Genomic DNA, 19,693 nt, shown 5'->3' on the forward strand with positions numbered 1-19,693 from the left:
AGGGAACTTAGTGTCCTTTACAAGGCACCAATTGTGTTTGCAAGCAAGATTGTTATTTCCATCATATCCCCCAAGTTCCCCATCTGGTCGTTTCCTCATGAGGCAGAGCAATCAGGAGCATATGTGGATAATCTCCCATTCTCTCCTTGATGGAAAAGGTTCTGAACAGTCTGTCTATTCACAGGTTCTTTATTATTTGTTGAAGCTATCAGCTCCATTTTTGTGGAGATATCTTCAGCCCATCATTCCATCCCCCAAGAAGCCCCAGAGGAGGGAAAAATATTTTGAAGGAGCTGCTTATGCCCCTTAAAACTAGTAAGTAATTTTAGCTTTGTTGCAATTTTGTGAGAACATTAAGAGAGCAACTAGTCTCAGATGTGGTATACAGTATTTAATCTAAGTGCACCGTAGTAGCTCACTATCGCAACAGAAAAGTGAATCTCAAAATGTTTTAAAATCCACACTGCAAATAGGGTCTTAATTTTTTTAAAGCAGTAATGAAGCAATGTGCTTGACATAGTGTGGACTCAATTTCTGCTGTGATTTATCTCATTTGCATAATGATGTTATTCTGCAGATAAATTACAATATTTGCATTAATTTACAACCTTTGTTGTGACACTATCACACAAATGATATAAATTCTCACAATGCCCAATTCTCTGATTCAGTGGATTATCTCCAATAACAGACAGCTCATCCTCCTACCAGTGAGTTCATTCTGTGGATGTTCATTTTAGTTTTGAGAAGCTCAGTCTCTTCTTGCAAATATCAAGTTATTGCTGCTTTTAGATCATCTGAAATCCACTGCCTGGCCCACCATCTGCCCCATGTTTGAAAGTATTTCATCAGATAATGTTATGTTAGCCTCAAATCACTTTAAGACTGACTTTATATTTGACTACAGGCCACTGAACATTTCCTGAAATAATGTAAGGTTTGTCTCGGTGAAAGTTGTGCCCACTAAATCTCCTTCCCTCACTCCTTTCCAGTTTTGCTATTATCTTTTGCAAATATTCAGGAGCAATTGTTGGATAATGGGTCTGGCCAAAATGTTAAAATAGTCTTCATCGTGCAGCCACATCTGCCATGTTGACTTTTTTGATCCTTGATCCACCTGAATAATAACAAAATAAAAAAGGAGTTGGAAGGAATCTTGCAGATCATCTAGTCCAACCCGCTGCTCAAGCAGGTGACCCAATACCATTCTTGATGAGTGTTCAGTCTATTCTTGAAAGCCCCCAATGATGAAACATCCACAACTTCTGAGGGCAAGCTGTTCCATTGGTTGGTTGTTCTCATTGTTAGAAAATTTCTCCTTATTTCTAGCTTGAATCTTTTCTTGATAAAGTTTTCATCCATTGTTCCTTGTCTGCCCTTCTGATGCTTTGGAAAATAGGCTGTCCCCCTCCTCTCTGTGACTGACCCTCAAATATTGGAATACTGCTATCATGTCATCCCTAGTCTTTCTTTTCACCAGACTAGCCATGTTCAGTTCTTGCAACTGTTCGTCATACATTTTAGCCTCTAGCCATCCTTGTTGCTCTTCTCTGCACTTTTTCTAGAATCTCAACATCTTTTTCATAGTGTGGTGAGAAAAGCTGGATGCAGTATTCCAGGTGTGGCCTTATTAAAGCCACTTACTTACCTCCAGACATTTCTGCAAATATTGCAGATTCAGAGAACATCTTGACATCTTCACAGATCTCTCAAGATGGTTGAAGCTCTTTTAGAAACAAATAGCCACTGAAGATATTTCCCCTTCTATTTTTGAGTGGGCTTTGATGTCTTTTAAGTTGCTTTGGTAAAATTTGGCCAGGATTAGTGAAAGGAACTTAAACAAATCTTGCAGTGCTACAAATTATGCCCTTCCTTCCCCACTAGTTGGCCAACAGAATGAAATACCAAAACAAAACATTTTATGTACAAGAATAAAAAAAGTAGGAGTCCTAATACATAGTCATGAAGGGTAGTTTACATTTATAACTTTATTATCCTTACATTTCTAATTGCAACTTTATATCCATGAGTGTATCTTTTTGATGTGATGGCTACCAACATGGATGATTTAATCCACAGGTTAGGTTAAGACTGTGTTTTCTGTGCTTTATTTAGTACATTAAGGAAAAAAGACACCACTTGTTCTTCACAATGGCCCATAATGTCCCTTGGTTCACAGGCTTCCCTCAGTGTCCTCCTAGTGCAAACTTTGAGGTCTGGAAGGGTTCTGAAGCAGAGGAAGTGAAATCAACTTACTTCATTCTTTGAAGCAAAAGAACAACATGGCTTTGTGAAATAGTTTTAATAGACGGATTGTTTTGGAGTTTTGTCAAGCAACACACTTTATTAAAGTTTCATGTTGCCTCATATATAATGAATATTTGTCTTCATATTACATTTGTTTTTGGCTAATTATATTGATGGTACAATTCCACAATTTCAAGGATCAAATGCTATGAGGATTTACCAAAGCCTGCTCTCCAAAGTAATCCCTACTTAAGGATCAATGTGTAATTCACACAAGTTACCAACTCTTTGAGACCTGTGAATAATTCAAGAAATATAGTAAATTCGCCCTATAACAAAGAGAAAAAAATTAATTACCAGCTGTAGAAAGACTTTTTTATATATTTTCAAGCAACGGTTGCCTGTGGTTTCAAATTTTATGAAGTGTATACCTTTAAAAACTGCAGATACTTTGACCCCGATCCTCTCATTTTCACAGTTGCATTGATTGTTTCTGCACAAAAGAAACAGTGATCAAGAGTTAGCTCAAATAAAAGTTACTCTGTTATTTTTCCACATTTTAACACATGCGGTAGGTGGCCTATCAAAAATAAATTTAGAGGCATAACTGGACAAATTATTGCAAATGACAAAGGATAAAAGACAAAAAATTGGCTGCCAATGCTTTAGCTTTGCAACAACATTCAAATGGAATGTTATATTACCTGCTGCACCCCTGTGGAAAATTGATGCCAGGTGCATCATGATAGAATCACCCAAATACTGAAAAATTATACAATCTGCATGATGATATAATGAAACACATAACATTATTGCGGTTGGTATGTGGTTTCTATAATACCACCTCCTAGGCAGGAGTGCACAACTTTTGGGTGGTCATTGACAGGTCTCATAATCCCAAAAGTGAGAGGGTCCTAGAACACAACCTCAATGTGATTTTATTTAAATGAAAATGTTATAGTTGTAGCATATTTCCACTGCTAAGTAAGATAGTTGTTAAGAGACCTTGGCCCCATTCTTTCTTGCCACAATTGTTAAGTGAATCACTGCAGTTGTTAAGTTAGCAACACAGTTGCTAAGTGAATTGACAACAAAATTGACTTTCCTTGTCAGAAGGTTGCAAAAACGTGATCACATGACCATGAGACATTACAACCATCATAAAAACAAGCCAGTTGCCAAGCATCTGAATTTTGATCTGGTGACCCTGGGGACGCAACTATTGTAGGTGTGAAAAACAACTATAGGTCAGTGCTGTTGTAACTTCAAATGGTCACTAAACAAATGTGTATAAGTCGAGGACTATTACTTTTCATAAACCTATTACATTAAAATTAATATGATTAACTTTCAGAAATTTAGTTACTTCTCTTTTCTATTGCATGCCAAACTATAATCTGATTGTACCTTCCCAATTTCTACCACTTTAAAATTATATAATCTGGCAGCAACGTCTGTGAAAAACTTTTTTTAGGCTGCACCCAGTGGTGGGATTCAAAATTTTTGCTACCAATTCTGTTGGCATGGCATGGCTTGGTGGATGTCGCTTGGTGGGTGTGGCTTGGTGGGCGTGGCAGGGGAAGGATACTGCAAAATTCCCATTCTCTCCCCACTCCTGGGGGATTTTACTGTAAAATCTCCATTTTCACCTCACTCCCGGGCAAGGATACTGTAAAATCTCCATTTCCACCCCACTTGAGGGAAAGGATGATACTGTAAAATTCCCATTCCCTCCCCACCCCACTAACTTACTTTGCAGCTCCTGTGCAGGACAACGGCAGAAGACCCAGCCGATCAGCTGGGACGCTGATCAGCTGGGACTTGCAGGCAGTGAATAGATGGGGCAGAGCCAGCCAGAGGTGGTATATTTTAGTTCTCCGAACTACTCAAAATTCCCCTACTGGTTTGCCAGAACCGATCAGAACTGGCAGAATACCACCTCTGGCTGCACATAAGGTTTAGGTGAAGCATATGATTTAATAATCAGACTGTAATTGCATGTTTGCATCCTCAGATTTCAGTGGCAGTAGGGACAGGATTGGTGTCACTAAGTGTCGAGATCATAAAGCATGATACCATGTGTCTTAATCAGTGGTGGGTTCCAAACCGGTAGTGGTTTGGCAGTCTGGGTCACTGGAACCAGCAGCGACCCAGGCCTGCCACGCCCCTGAACCCGTTCTCTGGTTTTTCACTTCTGCGCATGCACAGAACAATTTTTATTGCACACACAGCGCGTCCACAAGCAAACCAGCAGTAGTGCCTGCCAGAACTCACCCCTGGGCTTAACCACATGGCAAATCTGTATGAGAGATATCCATGGACTACTAACCTTGCCACACCTCAGATCCAGATATGTTTTTGATGCTGTTAACTATCGGGGTCACTTTAATACATCTTTCTTAATTATAAGAATCATAGGATCTTCCTTGGTGCTTAATTTCTTTGGGGTCTGACCCACAACAACCATACCAGCAATAACAATCATAGTAATAATAATTTCCTATTACTAAAGGTATTAAGAATTGTTTAGTTAAAATAAAAGAATTTTAGTCAAAATATAGCAGTCTTGTGGAATGTTTATTAATGATATACATAGAGATAGTCTTCAGTTTCCACAACAGTTGGGGCTGGAATTTCTGTCACTAAGTGATATGATTGTAAAACCCAATGCCGCATGAGCATGTCACTTAGTGATGGCAGTTCTGGCATTTCCTAGTTGTCAATATTAAGCAAATCATCATGGTCATTGCTTTTTTTGTTTGCATTTTTATTGTGTTTTATTCAGTTTCTCCCTTATTCTGTTTTTTGAGGTCTGTATTTTTAGTGAGGGTTACTATTGCATTGTTTTTGCTATGTTTGGTCATTGTTTCTTCATTTTTCTGTTTTCCTTTTTCCTTACTAACAATGGATCATAATTATTTTGTAAGAAATTCAGCACAATTTTATACTATAATTTTATCTGTTTGATCCTGAGAACCACCAACTGGTAGTATGCATTTTTGTGAACATAATCCACTTCATAAAATTTAGAAAACATGAAGTTTGTCAACCCTCGGTATATTATTTTCTGTTGCTTTCTTCATAAAAGGATATATTGGAAGTCTTGATAAATAGAATACAAGAATCAGAACAAATTTCATAGGTCTATTAAAGACTGCATATTCATACTTACCTCCCTTCAAAGTTCCACAAAATGAATAGTCATCATCCACACCATGACAAATAGTACTCTCCCATTTAAAGTCTTTGGAAGGCCCATTCAACAACAGTACACGTACATTGACAACGGTCAAATCAGCCTCTGCAGAAATATGTTACAAAAAGATTATTGATAATGTCTCTATGCAAGTATATAATATAGGTCTATAACATATTCCTTGTATGCGTATGAGAAAGAAAGTGAAAATTTGATCATTTTAAAATTCTTTTTAAATCCATGGGATTTCACAAAACATTTTGTTTCCTAGGAGAAGGCACCAGTTGAAAACATATTTATACAGACATTTATAAATGGTGACAACAAAGCCAGAGGAATGATAAATACTTTATTATATTTTATCAATTACTATGTCATATTATACATTATTATTCATGTAATGAAATTTGAAACTAATCAGAGACCTTCCATCAAACTGAGAAGTGAACTTGTTGCTTAGTAGTTTTTTACATACCAAAAGTGGAGAAAAAATAATATACATACTCAGCATGAGAAAGAGCTAGAATTTTTTTCTCTGGTTTAAAGATTCTCTCTTGCACTCTAACTCAAACAATTGCTTCCAGATATGTTACATTATCCCTACCATCATTTTCAATAGAATACCCTGTGTCTCTCTTGAGCCAAGGTGGCGCAGTGGTTAAATGCAGCACTGCAGGCTACTGCTAGATCAGCAGGTCAGCGGTTCAAATCTCACCGGCTCAGGGTTGACTCAGCCTTCCATCCTTCCGAGGTGGGTAAAATGAGGACCCAGATTGTTGGGGGCAATATGCTGACTCTCTGTAAACCGCTTAGAGAGGCCTGAAAGGCCTATGAAGCGGTATATAAGTCTACTGCTATTGCTATTGCTATTTACAAACTACTAAGCCATGATTTATGCATTACAAACTGCAACGAACAGGTTCACATGCTAGTCTAAGAAAAAAAATCACATTGTTTGATAGATCAGCAATGTATATTCAAGTCATTGATTGTAGAATAAGCCCATTAAACTGAGCAGGACTTAAATGTGTACAATGAAAGGTTTGAACCAATATTTCCCACTTAGGAGAAATTGCTGTCCAAAAACTTTAATGAATATGAAAGAACAAGCACAAGGTTGCTTTGATTGCTAATACCCCAGCAATCCTTAGGCATATGAGATGTTGCTCATAATATGAAAAACACAGAAAGGTGAGCAAACGAGCACCTCCTTGCACTTCCATGACCTTCATAAGTCAATTAATATTTTGTGCAAGTGTATACCCTTAATAGTATATGTAAGTATATAAACAGGGAGCAAGCCCCACATTCACTAGTGCTGATGTTACCTCAGTAAGGTACAATGAAATATATGCAAGCAAATAATCAGATTTCGAGAGCACTAAGGATCCACAGTTCAACCCTGAGCTACAGATATTCTCTTCTACAAATATTCTATTGTTATTTAAGGTGACCGTGAAATATGTTGAGCATTGTGTGTGAAGCTACGATAACTGCTATGGCTATTAAAAACATATTTAGAAATGAATATGGACCACTATAATATAGAAACCTAGCAATGAGTTCTATGAATGTTAACTTTGCAGTAGTTGACAGCACTTAACTTTTTTTTTATAAAAAACACTGTCAGTCTTAACTCTCTTGCATGCTTTCCAATAACAGCTATTCAATACTGAAAGTTAGTCCTCCTGAAGTAATTAGTGTACAGGTAGTTCTCAAAATATCACCTGTCAATTAATGATCAAATGTACAACAGACCATCTGCCAAAAAGCTGCATACCATCCTGTTTCAAATTTACAGAGGATATAATATCCTCGAGGATATAATTTGCCCTTACAACCAACCACAGGGATGCTGTAACATTCCCCACCTTTCTTCCCCCATCCCGCCCTGACAGGACTCCATAATGCTTGGGCTTGGTAGCTATATTTACTGGAACCAGACACCATTTTCAGTGCTCTGACAATTCCTTGAGGAAAAGGTGGCTGCATTCAGAGCGTCCTGTCCCGATCATGCAAAGGGGGCAGCTTTAGGATCAGCTTCCCAAAACATTATTCTCACGTAACCCCTTCCCTCTTCCCAAAACTCACATTTCTTCAATAAAGAAAACAAAAACAGCTCAGAGGGTCAGACTTGTTGATCACCCCCCGCCCCCCCCCAAAAAAATTAGGTGCTGAAATTAAACTCTCTGCCTATGCCCTCCAATCTTGATCCCCTTTAACCACTTCATTTGCTAAATTTAGCTCATCCTGAAGCTGCCACTTTTGCATGCAGGCAGCTGGCTTCCACAAAGCCTAGCAAGGGCCAGGAAAGGTTTGCCGTTTCCTGAATGCCAGCTAATCAGGGCAGAGGCCCATCCCCTTCAGAAGGTTGTTTGGAAGCCTCTCTGGCATCGAAATGAGGTGCTAGGCCCTAATCTAGCTGGGGTCTTCTCCCCTGCTAGGCTGTTTTTGGCTTTGAAAATCTTTTTGCTGCTTGTCTGCCTCCTTTATGGACCAGCCTCCCTCACCCATGAGGTAGCCCATGCACATTTGTTTAATGATAGCATCAGGGATAGCAGGGATTGTTAAGCAAGACTATCTAACTTAACAGTTGACACTACTTGCAACAGTAATGAGCAGGCTGCATTAGTGTTGTATGTTGAGAACCACCTGTATATATAATCCAATGAAACACTACAATAGATGCCAAGATCAGCCAAGTCTGGTGCTTGATCCTGAGTAAACTGAAGCACTTTCCACCCAAAGAAAGTTACCGTCAGATCCAACCAGAGGTGGTATTCAACCGGTTCTTTCCAGTTTGGGCGAATCGGTAATGGTGGCTGTGGGAGGCTCTGCCCCCCCCCCAGTGGTGGGTTTCAATTTTTTTAGAACCTATTCTGTGGGTGTGGTCTATTTTATGGGCATGGCTTGGCAGTCATGTGACCAGGCGGATATGGACAACTTGACATCACTCATGCATACTCAGTCACATGACCATCACCCTGGAGGATTAAGGGCCAAAATTAGGGAGATCGGAGAAGGCAGGACAGAGGGGAATCCAGTAGAAAGCTATCACACGCTGGGGAAAGAACTTTGGGAGATCAGAGGAGGCAGGACAGAGGGGAATCCAGTAGAAAGCTATCACACTCTGGAGAAAGAACTTTGGGAGATTGGAGGAGGCAGGACAGAGAGGAATCCAGGAGAAAACTCTTGAGCTTGCCGCTGCTGTCTCGTGGATTGTGCCGCTGGACCTCTCCATGCTTCTCCGTTCACCAACTCCACTCCCAGGTATGGGACTTGACACAGAATTGGGCTAGGATAGTGCTGACTGGCGGGGTAAGCGAGTGATGGAGCTGCTTCCAGATGGGCGGGGGTGAGTGAGCGAGTGACAAGGCCGGGGCAGTTACTTCCAGGTCCACCAGTGGAACCTCCTCTCAACGGATTGGTAAATTTCACCATCCGGTTCTCCCGAGCTGGTGCGAACCGGCAGAAACCCACCACTGCACCACCCCATCCCGAGGTAATGCACAACCTTCTACGTGTGCTCACATTTGCAAACTGGTAAGGAAGGTAAGTAAATCCCACTGCTGAATACAACCCAGCAACAGGAAAAAATAGCATGGTATTCTTGCTATACAGGTAATCCTTTCAAGTGGGTTGTTAAGTAAGGCCCATCTTTAATGGAGAATAATTAAGTCTGGTGTGGTCTGACGTAGACAGTAAACTCACTTGGAATCCAGAAAATAGTGCCCTGCCATTCTGAACGACCCCGTAACAAACATGGCTTCGCTGAAAAGAGGAAGTTATCTCTCCCAGAGCCTGTGAGGCAAACAAATTTAGTAAAGTAAAAATAAATCATTAAAAAATGACATGAATCTTTGGCCATTCCTGTTGGACTACTAAAACACACAACTAACATACTTTTGAAAATAAGTGCCAACCAATACTTTGTGCAGGGATGGAAGAAACTAGCAAGACAATACTTAATCAGGATAATATAGCAATTTCATCTAGTAAAACAGATCATATAAAAATGAAATGCAGAGTTTAAGAGTTCTTCTACATCTGTAGCTAATCGACACAGCTGAGATTGCAACAGGGATTATGTAGACACAGTATTCGGCAGTTTTCAAACTTGCTTGTTTCTCATCTTTGGGGCCATATTATTTGTGGGATTATTCTATTTTTGCTCACCTATCAAGATATTCTACAAAGCACGCGATCCAATAAGTCATAAGAAGTCATCTCATAAATTGGGGCATGCCAACTCAGGCCATATTCAATGGCTGAACTTTTCTGAATAGATCTCAATTTTCACGTGGCACCCAAAATAGATTTAATATAGTATTATTTTCTGCTCCAAAGCAAATATTTAAACAAATTCTCTTTCAGCTTTGTAAGTTACAAAAAATAGTAAAATAAATGTAAATGCCTCCCTACTCCTTGTAGAAATTTGGTGTTTCAGTCCCCACTGCTTGTTCAAATGTGATATTAATTCATTAGTTCATTTTATTTAAATTAGAAGAAATTGTTATGATCTTCCCACAAGATTTAAACTAATTTACAAAATTCCAAAGAACTCATTAGCAAATGAGTGGGACCAAGAGTGTCCATTAAAGAAGAAAGGCACAAATGAAGGTGCAATTGTGATGGCATCATCACAGGCAATGCTTATATATTTACATCAGATGTGATGACATATTTTAATTAAAAAGTGGACTTTAAAATATATATATATAGGCATGTTGCTTTATACTAGAACCACATTTTCTAAAATTGGTCCAAGGATCCTTTGGAGGGACCTGAAAACCAAAACCAAAATTCTTGCCAGATATCGAAGATATTGTAGTGGAGCCAATATGTTATCTGTGCCGTTCTTTGGGCACCCAATTTACTTGTGTGACCACATTCTATATCAGCTGAAGCTTCAGATACTTTTCAAGGGTAATGATTTAATTTTGGAAGTCAATGAGCATTTGTATTGCTTTATTTATTGTTTGTTTTATTGTACATTGCCCAAAAACCCTCTTTGAGACACATGGGTGGTTCAGCAATTGGAAATATAAACACACACACACACACACACAAACTAGGAAGATGACAGTGGTTGTTCATGGATTCAAGGTTACCATGACACTGTCAACCCCTAGAATAGATCTAAATAGAATTGTACTTTCTGTGCTTCACAGCTACTTGATAGAAATTTTTACAGAAGTTAGAAGAACACTGATAATGGAAATTAGAGCATCTTAGGGTAAAATACTTGGGATACCTGTTTAAAATCTGAAAATCATTCTGTGAGGCTGCAGTCATAAGACAACAAACCTATAGGTGTAGATCTGACATCAGTTTAGCCATGAACCAAATATTGGAAATACATTTGAAGTAGAGTGGAATTTTTGTCTTTCTAAGCACTGCATTTTTCTATTTCCTTCTTGATTGGTGAAAAGAAAGTAATTTCACTTTTGAAGTTTAAAAATCTGTTGCGATTAACTAACAATTAGTTTCATTTTTCTAACCAATAGCAATATTTTTTTACTAAGAACCTGAAATCAAAAAGCCTCAGATTACCGTTTTCATTTTACTGAATCAGTTTTGGCCTAGACTAGACTAGATGTTAAATCAAAAGCAAAATGCATGTGAAATAGAAATTGGTAATGAAGAGCATAGTGGTAATCCAATGCAATATACAATAGTCTTAAAATGAGGAAGTTGCTTGGCTCAGACTAACTGGGGGATAAATTACCTAAAGAAACAAAAAGGAAAAAAAATTAAAGCATTAATTTTAATGTAATTAAAAATTGCATTTTAAAAATTAAATTGCTTGTAAAGTTTTGCAAACTGAAGAGATTTCCCAGCTCAAAAGCATCACACTTGTACTATTTTCTAATTAAAATTGTGCATCCTAGATTGTAAGCTATCACATTATGAGTAAAGATCATACTGGTACATGATACTAAAGCTAGTTTTGTCAGCGTTACTTTATTGCAAAAATAGGGCAATTGGAGAAACAGAATTCCACTTTACTGAAGACGACACCGCTTTTCAAGTGTCTATAAGAGTGTGTGTGTCTGTCTCTTTCTGTGTGAATCAGTGTTAATTGCCTTGCTGGACCAATCCCTGGCAAGGTTTTGGGGAAGTGATTTGGCAATGGAGGAACTTGGCTCAAAGTCACCCAGCTAGCTTTGTGCTTGAGGCAGGATTGGACCCAGAGGTGGTTTGCTCCCTGTTTGGTCTGGATTGGATGAACCAGTAGTAGCGGTGGCGGGAGCCTCTGCCCACCCACCTGGATACTTCTGCACATGCGCAGAAGCAGCGAGCAAACCGGTAGCAAAAAATTGGGAAACCCACCACTGACTGGAACCTCTGGGTCTCCTGCCTTCTAGCTTGATATCTTAAGCACTACACCAAATTGTCACCCTTTTCAAGTTATACCAAACTGGCTCTCTACCTAAAGTTACACATAACCTTTTTATAAGCATATAACAAGAAAATGGAGCAGAGATAGTACATAAAATAGCTCTGGGTTAGTGAAAAGCAAACACACGGAGAAATCTAGTTCACCAGAATGAGAGCTCAATGGTAGCATCCCCAAAATGATCTCCCTTCTTCTGATCTGTTTCCAGGTATTATCCAGGATACAATTTTCTGGCTATTTTAAACAAACAGAACCATATAGCCGAAGAAGGGACAAACTAATCTGAAAGGATTTGCAAAGTCTGCTTAAACAAAGGCATAGTGGTTCTTTACTTACCACAATAGGAATATAAAATATCAATGTCAGGAGATGTACAAAGCAGTTGTTTTTCCAGTGCCACGGTATAGCCATAAACAGAAAGAATGATAACAACAAGCTGGAAAAACTGTAGATATCTCAACACCATCTTGCCAACAACGAAGTAACTTCATTTAAAAAGAGGAAGAATGTTACGCTGCGTCATCCTCAAAACGAGATTTTTTTTTTAAAGGGGAATAGCTATGTTGTATCTTAAATGATGCCAAACAATTATCTGAAAATCTTTTAACATTTTGCCTTTTGTTACAGGAGACACGCAATATATTTTGAATCTTATTTGTGGAAAATGAGAAAGGGAGGGAGGGAATCACTTTATTCACCGAAGCTTGATTTGATTATGGCTGTCTGGAGGCAGACTCTCAAGAAATATTGGCTTCTCAATTCAACTTTATTTTGGACTGCATTATCCTCATGTAACCACCAACCTTTTCCTTCATTTACAAGCATGAATGGACCCTTTTGGGACATAAATGCTGGAATAATCCCAACTACACAAACCTGACCTAGAGTTTAATTAGTTATTCCCATGGTGGCCCTCTTTAATAAGCTCAGAAATAGCAATTTAATTAAGCAAACCAAGTCTAATCAAAACCTGCCAGTTAAAAAAAAAGTTGGAATAATTTGGATTGAATACTGTTGTCCTTCCTGTTCACATTTATATACAATAAAATTCTGATCCTAAAAATAATGGGGTTAGCTAAAATCAACTTTGATCTTATATCTAGAAATGATCTAAATTATGGTATACCTACAAGAATTTTATCATAGACAAATATTATCTAAGTTAGCAGGGATGTCTTTCTTATGCTATATATAAACTTCTCAAAAATTCAAGTTTAAGATTAGGTTTGTATGCAAGGCTGCAACACCAAGGGCATTCCTGCTAGCATAAGAATTAAGCAGATGCATATTTGGGTTGCTGCTATGGCACATTTGTTAACTGTCTAGCAGCCAAGATCATACTTGTCATTCTCCAAAACTGAAGGGCACATTTAAATGCACCTTTAATGCAATCCTGCTGTATGTAAATGATGCTGTTATCTTAATTCCAACTGGCCAAAAGTGAGTTATGCATTGCAATTCAGCACTCAAAATTAATTATATCAAACCTAATGTTTATGGTTTGCCAAAGAACTACCTGTACTCTTGTCTAGATTTAAATGTTAGTGTCACACTTCCAAAAAACTAGACAGCCATCTTTCTAGCTATTCTTATGTATACATTACTGTTACTTCAGCCTTTCTTTTCGCGAAAGTGATTGTCAAACAATATTTGGCTGTGATCATTGCAGAGGCAGGACATATGGATGTATACATAAAAATGTTGGGAATAGCCATAATGTTCTTCAGAGTAAGACTAATCATTCTTTCTATGCAACAGAAATCATTTTGAAGACTAAACTGGATTGATAAATGTACCCTTACTTACTGACCATTTTAGACAAAGCCAGTCAGAATGAGACATGATTTATTTGGTAGTCTTGTATTCAAAACTTGTGCTTTGTGACCAAGCTATATTTCTTCTTATCCCTTAAGTACTGTCAAAGATCATGGAACCTGTATGTGCACTAGAGGAATAGGCAGTTTTGCCTATTTGCATGAATGTGTAGAATGGAAGACATGGGACTGTGTAGACTGTAGACTGTGTAATTTGCAAAATCCATCCTTCAAAGGATATTTTTCATTATTTTTATTAATCAGTCTTACAAATCTTGCCACTGTTGTCACTTATGCCAGAGGTAGTGAACTCGTGATATTTTATACAAAGCCGTAAAAAATATTACTGAAATCAGTATGTGCCAACAAATCCAAAAACACAGTAACCCTTAAAAACATTATTTTAAAAGAAAAAAAAAGTCTCTGCCCCACAGTCATTTCTTATTACTGTACTAAGCCAATTATGGCTCAATTTATTTAACAATGCATGCTTTTTGAGCACTACATTAGAGGGGCCTGCATTTAAAGGTGTCATACAGTAATGTGGTTCAGGTCCCTCTAGTGGTAAAAATGCTTCCTTCACTGTAGTGAAGTTCATCCATTCTTTAGTTATCCATAATTGTGAATTGAAACTTCCTCAATAATACCGTTTTGGGAAAACTGAAAATGATCTCAATGGGCAGACACTTAAAAATAAAGAAATAAAAAACATGTACTCCTTAAAACTGAGCTCGTTCTTAGAAGTGGGCGAGGATTCTTTGAAGATTGTATGGGTCCATCTGTGAAATAGATGCTATTGTCACAAAAGTGCTTTTTCAACAGGTAATAATGGACTTTGTTTCTCCAGGGCTCTCCCTGGATGTTTTGCTTCTCTTCCAAGATGCTTCTTCAGTTATGACTGAATGGGGCGGCAGCACCAAGGGGTTGGGGAACGGGAGGATTTATATTCCTTGCAGTCATCTGGTCATTAGCAATCTCTCTGGGAATTGTTGTAGGAGGTCTATCAGGATTGTGTGAATCAAAATGGAAATGGATGTGGAATCTTCTTGGAACTTCTGAAAGGGCTGTGTTGTAAACAGGAGATAGAGGTGTTGTATCCCTCCCCCTCTGTTGAGAGTGGGCTGTTCAGTTTTAACATAGATGACTTCTTTGATCCCTCTCTGTTCAGAATGCGAGCTCTGAAAGAGGGGTCAAAGATGCAACATCTTAAAAAGACAATGTTTTTCTCAGCAGACTAAATTCCCATCCCAGTAAAAGCTCTTTTAATCACGTTTATCAATACTTAAAATAAAAAAACTAAAGTAATGATGAAAAAAGCAATATTAGTTCATCTAAAATCTGTGAAAGACTTCTGAACATCAAAGAGAAATCAGGTAATAGACTTTGACATTTTAGAATTCTATTTTTTTGAGTCCTTCAAATCAAACTGAAAGGGTTTGTCATATCCCATAAGATGGCTGTAGTCTTGAGCATAATTAAACAGGAATGGATTAACAAACATTGCTCTTCTTTTAACATAAAATGTTGTGAACATCTTGCTCATGTCTGGAACAGTCACATCTTTTTGGTGGAACAAAGTTTTCTTTTCTCTCAAAATGCCACTGTATGTAATTGCTGTGTATGTGTCTGTTTTATCTTTATAGTATAGACGGATAATATATCTTCTAGTAAATAAATGTAAGATCAGTGGTGTTAGGAAAATAAAGAATAGTGTGATACTATAAAAAGCAATTTCCGAGTAGATTTTGTCAAAATTTAAGCCATACTTGTGTATAATAGCAAACAACATGGAAGCAGTAATTATGCTGGTGGTAAAACAGAATGTTTTCACTCCTGCAAGAAAAGAAAAACATATTAATAGTTAAGAGTCCAAATTGGTTCCCACCCTAAACCTAACCCTAAGTCAGACAGTAATTCAAGAACTAAATAGTACTTAGAGCCATTTACACCCATTTGCTGGAGGGCCATCTTCTTCAACAGGATTTCCTTCTAAATTGATATAGTTCAATTAACAGAGCTAAATGAAATATTTAACAATATGCAGCAGTATGAATGGGGCTGAAAAGAGGCACTTGCTGCAGCTGTTATCTCTCCTGTAAAGACAGGCAGTTTTTCCTGGGCTTCCAAGGCTGGCAGAAAAAGTTTTACAGGTAGTTCTTGTTTAGCAATCCCAATTATGACTAGCAGCTCTGTTAAGTGTGCGCCTGCTTAACTTTTTGTAATTCCTTCTATTCTAATTTCCTTCTCTGGGGAAACAAGCAATTTCTAAAGCAGTCTCTCCTGGGCCTGAGTAGTTTTCCCTCCCAACACCCAGAGTAGAAACATTGAAGGGATTACAAGAGAGTACCCCTTTTTAAGCAACGTCCCACCCTTTTGCTAAAAATTGTTGCCCTGCCAGGCATCTAAGACATACTGTATGCCACTGATATGAAGAATGTTTTAAAAAGTTGCTAGTTAGCTTCTGGGTCTAATTCAAGGTGCTGCTCATAACCTTTAAAGCTCTTTATGGTGTGGATTCAGCCTATCTGAAGAACTGTCTCACCCCAGTGGGATTGGCCTGGAGGGAGTATGGTGCAGACCACATTGGCCAAAGAATTTCAGTTGGCAGGATCCAAGAGAAAAGCCTTTTCTATCATGGCTCCTGCTCTTTGGAACATCATGTTCTCATGGTGAGGTCTGGCCCTACCCTCTTAGCCTTTCAAAAAGCACAGAAAACCTGGCTCTTCCAGCTGACTTGGGCCCTCCACTTTGGAGGTGGTTATTAGATTGAGAGACGATTCCACCTCCATTCTATTTACATTATTAGTCCCTTTTTATCTGGTCCTTGGTTAATTTTAATGTTTTAATCCTTAATGTTTAATGCTCTTAATGTTTTATGTTTTTATATTATTGTGAGATGGTTGGCATATAGCAATAGCAGTTAGACTTATATACCGCTTCATAGGGCTTTCAGCACTCTCTAAGCGGTTTACAGAGTCAGCATATTGCCCCCAACAACAATCCGGGTCCTCATTTTACCCACCTCGGAAGGTTGGAAGGTTGAGTCAACCCTGAGCCGGTGAGATTTGAACAGCAGAACTGCAGTCAGTTGAAGTAGCCTGCAGTGCTGCATTTAACCACTGCGCCACCTCAGCTCTTTTATTATTTAATAATAAAAGCATAAAAGAATAGATGAAAAACAAACCAAATATTTTGTTAAAAAAGGACTTTGAAAGGTAATTAAGTGGCCCAAGTGTTTCTCATATTGACTGACAGCTAAGAACTTGCAGTAGTTATTGATAGCTATAATTAGGAGTGAGGGCTGCAGACTGGTATAGTTCTGTGATGGCATGCGTGCCCAAAGTGGCACATGGAGCCATGTCACCTGGCACGTGCAGAATCACCATTTCCTCTTCCAGGTTTCTGGTGCGCATGTGTACATGACAATTAGCTGGCCTTTGTGCGTGCAGCAGTGCCAGAAACTGGAAGAGCTGGTCTTCCGTTTTCCTGCGTGAGCATGCACGTCGGCTAGCTGATAGGCGCATGCACATCAGAAACTGGAAGGCTTGCCAGAAGTTCATTTTCCAGCGCATGCATGCCCCTGGGAAGCTCTTCTTCCTGGTCATGGCCTAGACAAGCACAAAGTGCTCCCTTTTCAGCATTCGGTGCCGAAAAGATTCGCCATCACTGGTATAGTTCAATAAATGTAGACTCGGTTTTCTCTTTACTTAACATTTACAAAAAATAACATACGTTTTAAAGAGTTGTATGTTCTACTCAGAGTTAAGCCCTTATCAATTTAATGAAACTTATTCTTCCAGATAACTGGACATGAATTCTTATAATTTTCAAAAAGCACGTCCATAAAGGCTGAGTGGTAGTTAGTTGAATCTTGACAGCATCAAATTGGGAATGAGATACCAGGCAGTATCTCAAAACCCCAGAGATAATAATGTAGTTTGGCTAGATTTTGGAGAGGAGTCCCAGCTGGCTATTGCTCATTTTTCAGGTGGTTGTACATAAAACAGAACACTTTATGGCAACTTATATTCAGAACATTGGAAAATATTTACATCACACAAAGATACGAGGAAATTCATTTCCATTTTTTACTTAAGTTTAATTCAAGGCAGGGAGAACCTTTTTAAAACCCAAATACTTTCTGGATTATCACTCTCCACCCACCAGCATTTTTCCTTCCAGCCATTGTTTCCCCCAATAGACTAAAAGGAGCCACCAAGGTGCTCCAAAAATATTTTTGGGTTTTAGGCAGGAGAGATATGTAACATAGAAAGCATCTTAACATTCTTCTAATGTCTGAGTTAAGCTACTACATTAAACAAGACATTTAAATGCATAAGCAAATTTATAGCTAACACACTTTGCATGCATTTCTGTATAATGAGAATTCTCACTCATGAAAAAGTAAAAAAAAAATTCTAACACACTTACCTAATATCATTTTTGATAAAGTTCCAGAATAAATTAATCTTCCATATTCTGAATGTTCTTCCAGAGATAATGTACCAAAGCGGCACAGAGACTCTGCATGGAAAAATGGAACCTAGGGGCCAAATACCATATATAATCAGTATCAATATCTCTTCCAGTAAGTAATCATACATCAACATATATATGCAGACATGCTTTTTTCTAACAACCAATTTAAATAATGATCCCAAGAGCCTGGTTGAGATTGGCAAGCTGCTGCCTTACCTCTAACCATGTTTCCCTTTGTTATGTGAGTGATGAATGGACCACATAAAAAATTAAGATTCCCTGACCACGATTCAGCTATATTTATTGTGTAAGGTTTATATGGCCACCTATCTTCTGCAATATAATCTTGGGCAGCCGACAACTGCAATAAGAAAAATATAACAAAATGAAAGCAACTACAAACACCTTTTAGATGTCCCTCCTTAATCATTAGCAATTTCCATTCTATTGTTTGCTGCTGTACATGGATTTCAAAGAAGGAGCAACAAAAGCATTTTGAAATATATGCTACCAAATTAAAACGAAACCGTTTGCTTATATCTCCTGGTGCAAAAAGAAAACAAGATACATGTGTCGGATTTTGTTTCCAAGTTCCTGCTGGGCGATGAAATCCTGATATCTTTCATCCCGAGCGTTCTTCGGCTGAGCAGAGGTAGCGTGGATCATTCCACTTGGTGGCTCAGGAATTCTGGTACCTGCACTCCACACACCTTAAAGCTACCAAGGTCAAGAATCACCGGATTACAGCACTGATTGTAGATCCACACGTGCAACCCCTTGCAGGCCAGGAGCCGCGGCTTAAGCCCCAGTTGCATGCTTTCTACGGTAACATCCGCCCTCCCTCGCCTTGTAAGGTGCAGCAAGGTTCACTGCAGCACTTACCTGCTTCTTTCCCCCAAGCCAAAACCGGGATGCAAACGCTCGGGGCGAACCAAGCGGCGTTAGCAGTTTGCAATGGGAAACCGTGAACGGCTGGCGCTTCTCGGGCATTCCCGCCAACCTCTTCGCCTGCTGGAGCTCCCTACATCTTCCGGCGCTTTGCTGCCAAAGTTTTAGGCCGGGAGCGTGGAACCTCAACCCAGCCACCAGCAACATCTCCTCCGCGGGAAGCCAAAGCTACTGGGAAAAGCAACCCGACAACTGCGGGGCCTCCTCTTCCGGCCTACAGAGACCGAAAGCGGCGTTGGGAAAGCTACCGCAACGCGCCGCTGTGGGAGGAGCGCGACGTTTTCAAGTTCAGCGCCTCTGCCTGAAGGTGGGGCTGAAAGGCGTTTGAAATTACTGGGATCCCAGATCAAATGCGAAGAACTCGACTTCCCAGCCGAGGAAATGGAGCCCTGGATGAAGTGCCACTCTTTAAGTGGTCCTGGGGAAAAAGAAGCTCGAGAGGCGATGGAAAGATGGTGGAAGAAGCAATTGGACTATTAAAAAAAAAATAGCAATGCCAAGTGAATCAAAAATGCACCTTGGAGAAACTAACATAAGATTTGAGAATATCCCCCAGAATATGAGCTACATATGTAAACATGCTGCAAAGGATTCCCTCTGTTGTGTACC

The 19,693-nt window shown here is 39.0% G+C and overlaps 3 protein-coding genes across 3 annotated transcripts in view; all 3 read right to left on the minus strand.

Annotated features, from left to right (window-relative positions):
- GDAP1 (ganglioside induced differentiation associated protein 1) overlaps window positions 1–19,693 on the minus strand; it is a 357,570-nt gene that overhangs the window by 128,554 nt on the left and 209,323 nt on the right. The gene's annotated exons all lie outside the window — the stretch shown is intronic.
- On the minus strand, window positions 1,973–14,765 carry LY96 (lymphocyte antigen 96). The gene is made up of 5 exons (XM_014053122.2): window positions 12,180–14,765; window positions 9,155–9,244; window positions 5,420–5,548; window positions 2,679–2,740; window positions 1,973–2,576 (listed from the first exon to the last, which is right to left on the minus strand). The coding sequence occupies exons 1-5, from the start codon at window positions 12,307–12,309 to the stop codon at window positions 2,493–2,495; spliced, it is 495 nt and encodes a 164-aa protein (XP_013908597.2). The 5' UTR covers window positions 12,310–14,765; the 3' UTR covers window positions 1,973–2,492.
- On the minus strand, window positions 14,897–19,318 carry TMEM70 (transmembrane protein 70). Its single transcript, XM_014053123.2, has 3 exons — window positions 19,019–19,318; window positions 18,089–18,200; window positions 14,897–15,490 (listed from the first exon to the last, which is right to left on the minus strand). The coding sequence occupies exons 1-3, from the start codon at window positions 19,229–19,231 to the stop codon at window positions 15,057–15,059; spliced, it is 759 nt and encodes a 252-aa protein (XP_013908598.1). The 5' UTR covers window positions 19,232–19,318; the 3' UTR covers window positions 14,897–15,056.

Source organism: Thamnophis sirtalis, unplaced genomic scaffold (assembly GCF_051295495.1).
Source record: "Thamnophis sirtalis isolate CommonGarterSnake01/CBP01778 unplaced genomic scaffold, rThaSir2_p1.2 scaffold_2, whole genome shotgun sequence".
NCBI lineage: Eukaryota > Metazoa > Chordata > Lepidosauria > Squamata > Natricidae > Thamnophis > Thamnophis sirtalis.

What these genes read in the sequence shown, in the direction of transcription:
- LY96 (XM_014053122.2), bottom strand. Translation starts at nt 12,309, where the DNA reads ATGGTGTTGAGATATCTACAGTTTTTCCAGCTTGTTGTTATCATTCTT. An exon ending in CACTATTTTCTGGATTCCAA is followed by an intron (nt 5,549 to 9,154) that starts GTGAGTTTACTG and finishes ATATTTCTGCAG; the next exon opens with AGGCTGATTTGACCGTTGTC. An exon ending in TTGTGGAACTTTGAAGGGAG is followed by an intron (nt 2,741 to 5,419) that starts GTAAGTATGAAT and finishes TCTTTTGTGCAG; the next exon opens with AAACAATCAATGCAACTGTG.
- TMEM70 (XM_014053123.2), bottom strand. Translation starts at nt 19,231, where the DNA reads ATGTTGCTGGTGGCTGGGTTGAGGTTCCACGCTCCCGGCCTAAAACTT. An exon ending in GGCTTGGGGGAAAGAAGCAG is followed by an intron (nt 18,201 to 19,018) that starts GTAAGTGCTGCA and finishes TTTGGCCCCTAG; the next exon opens with GTTCCATTTTTCCATGCAGA. An exon ending in TTTATCAAAAATGATATTAG is followed by an intron (nt 15,491 to 18,088) that starts GTAAGTGTGTTA and finishes CTTTTCTTGCAG; the next exon opens with GAGTGAAAACATTCTGTTTT.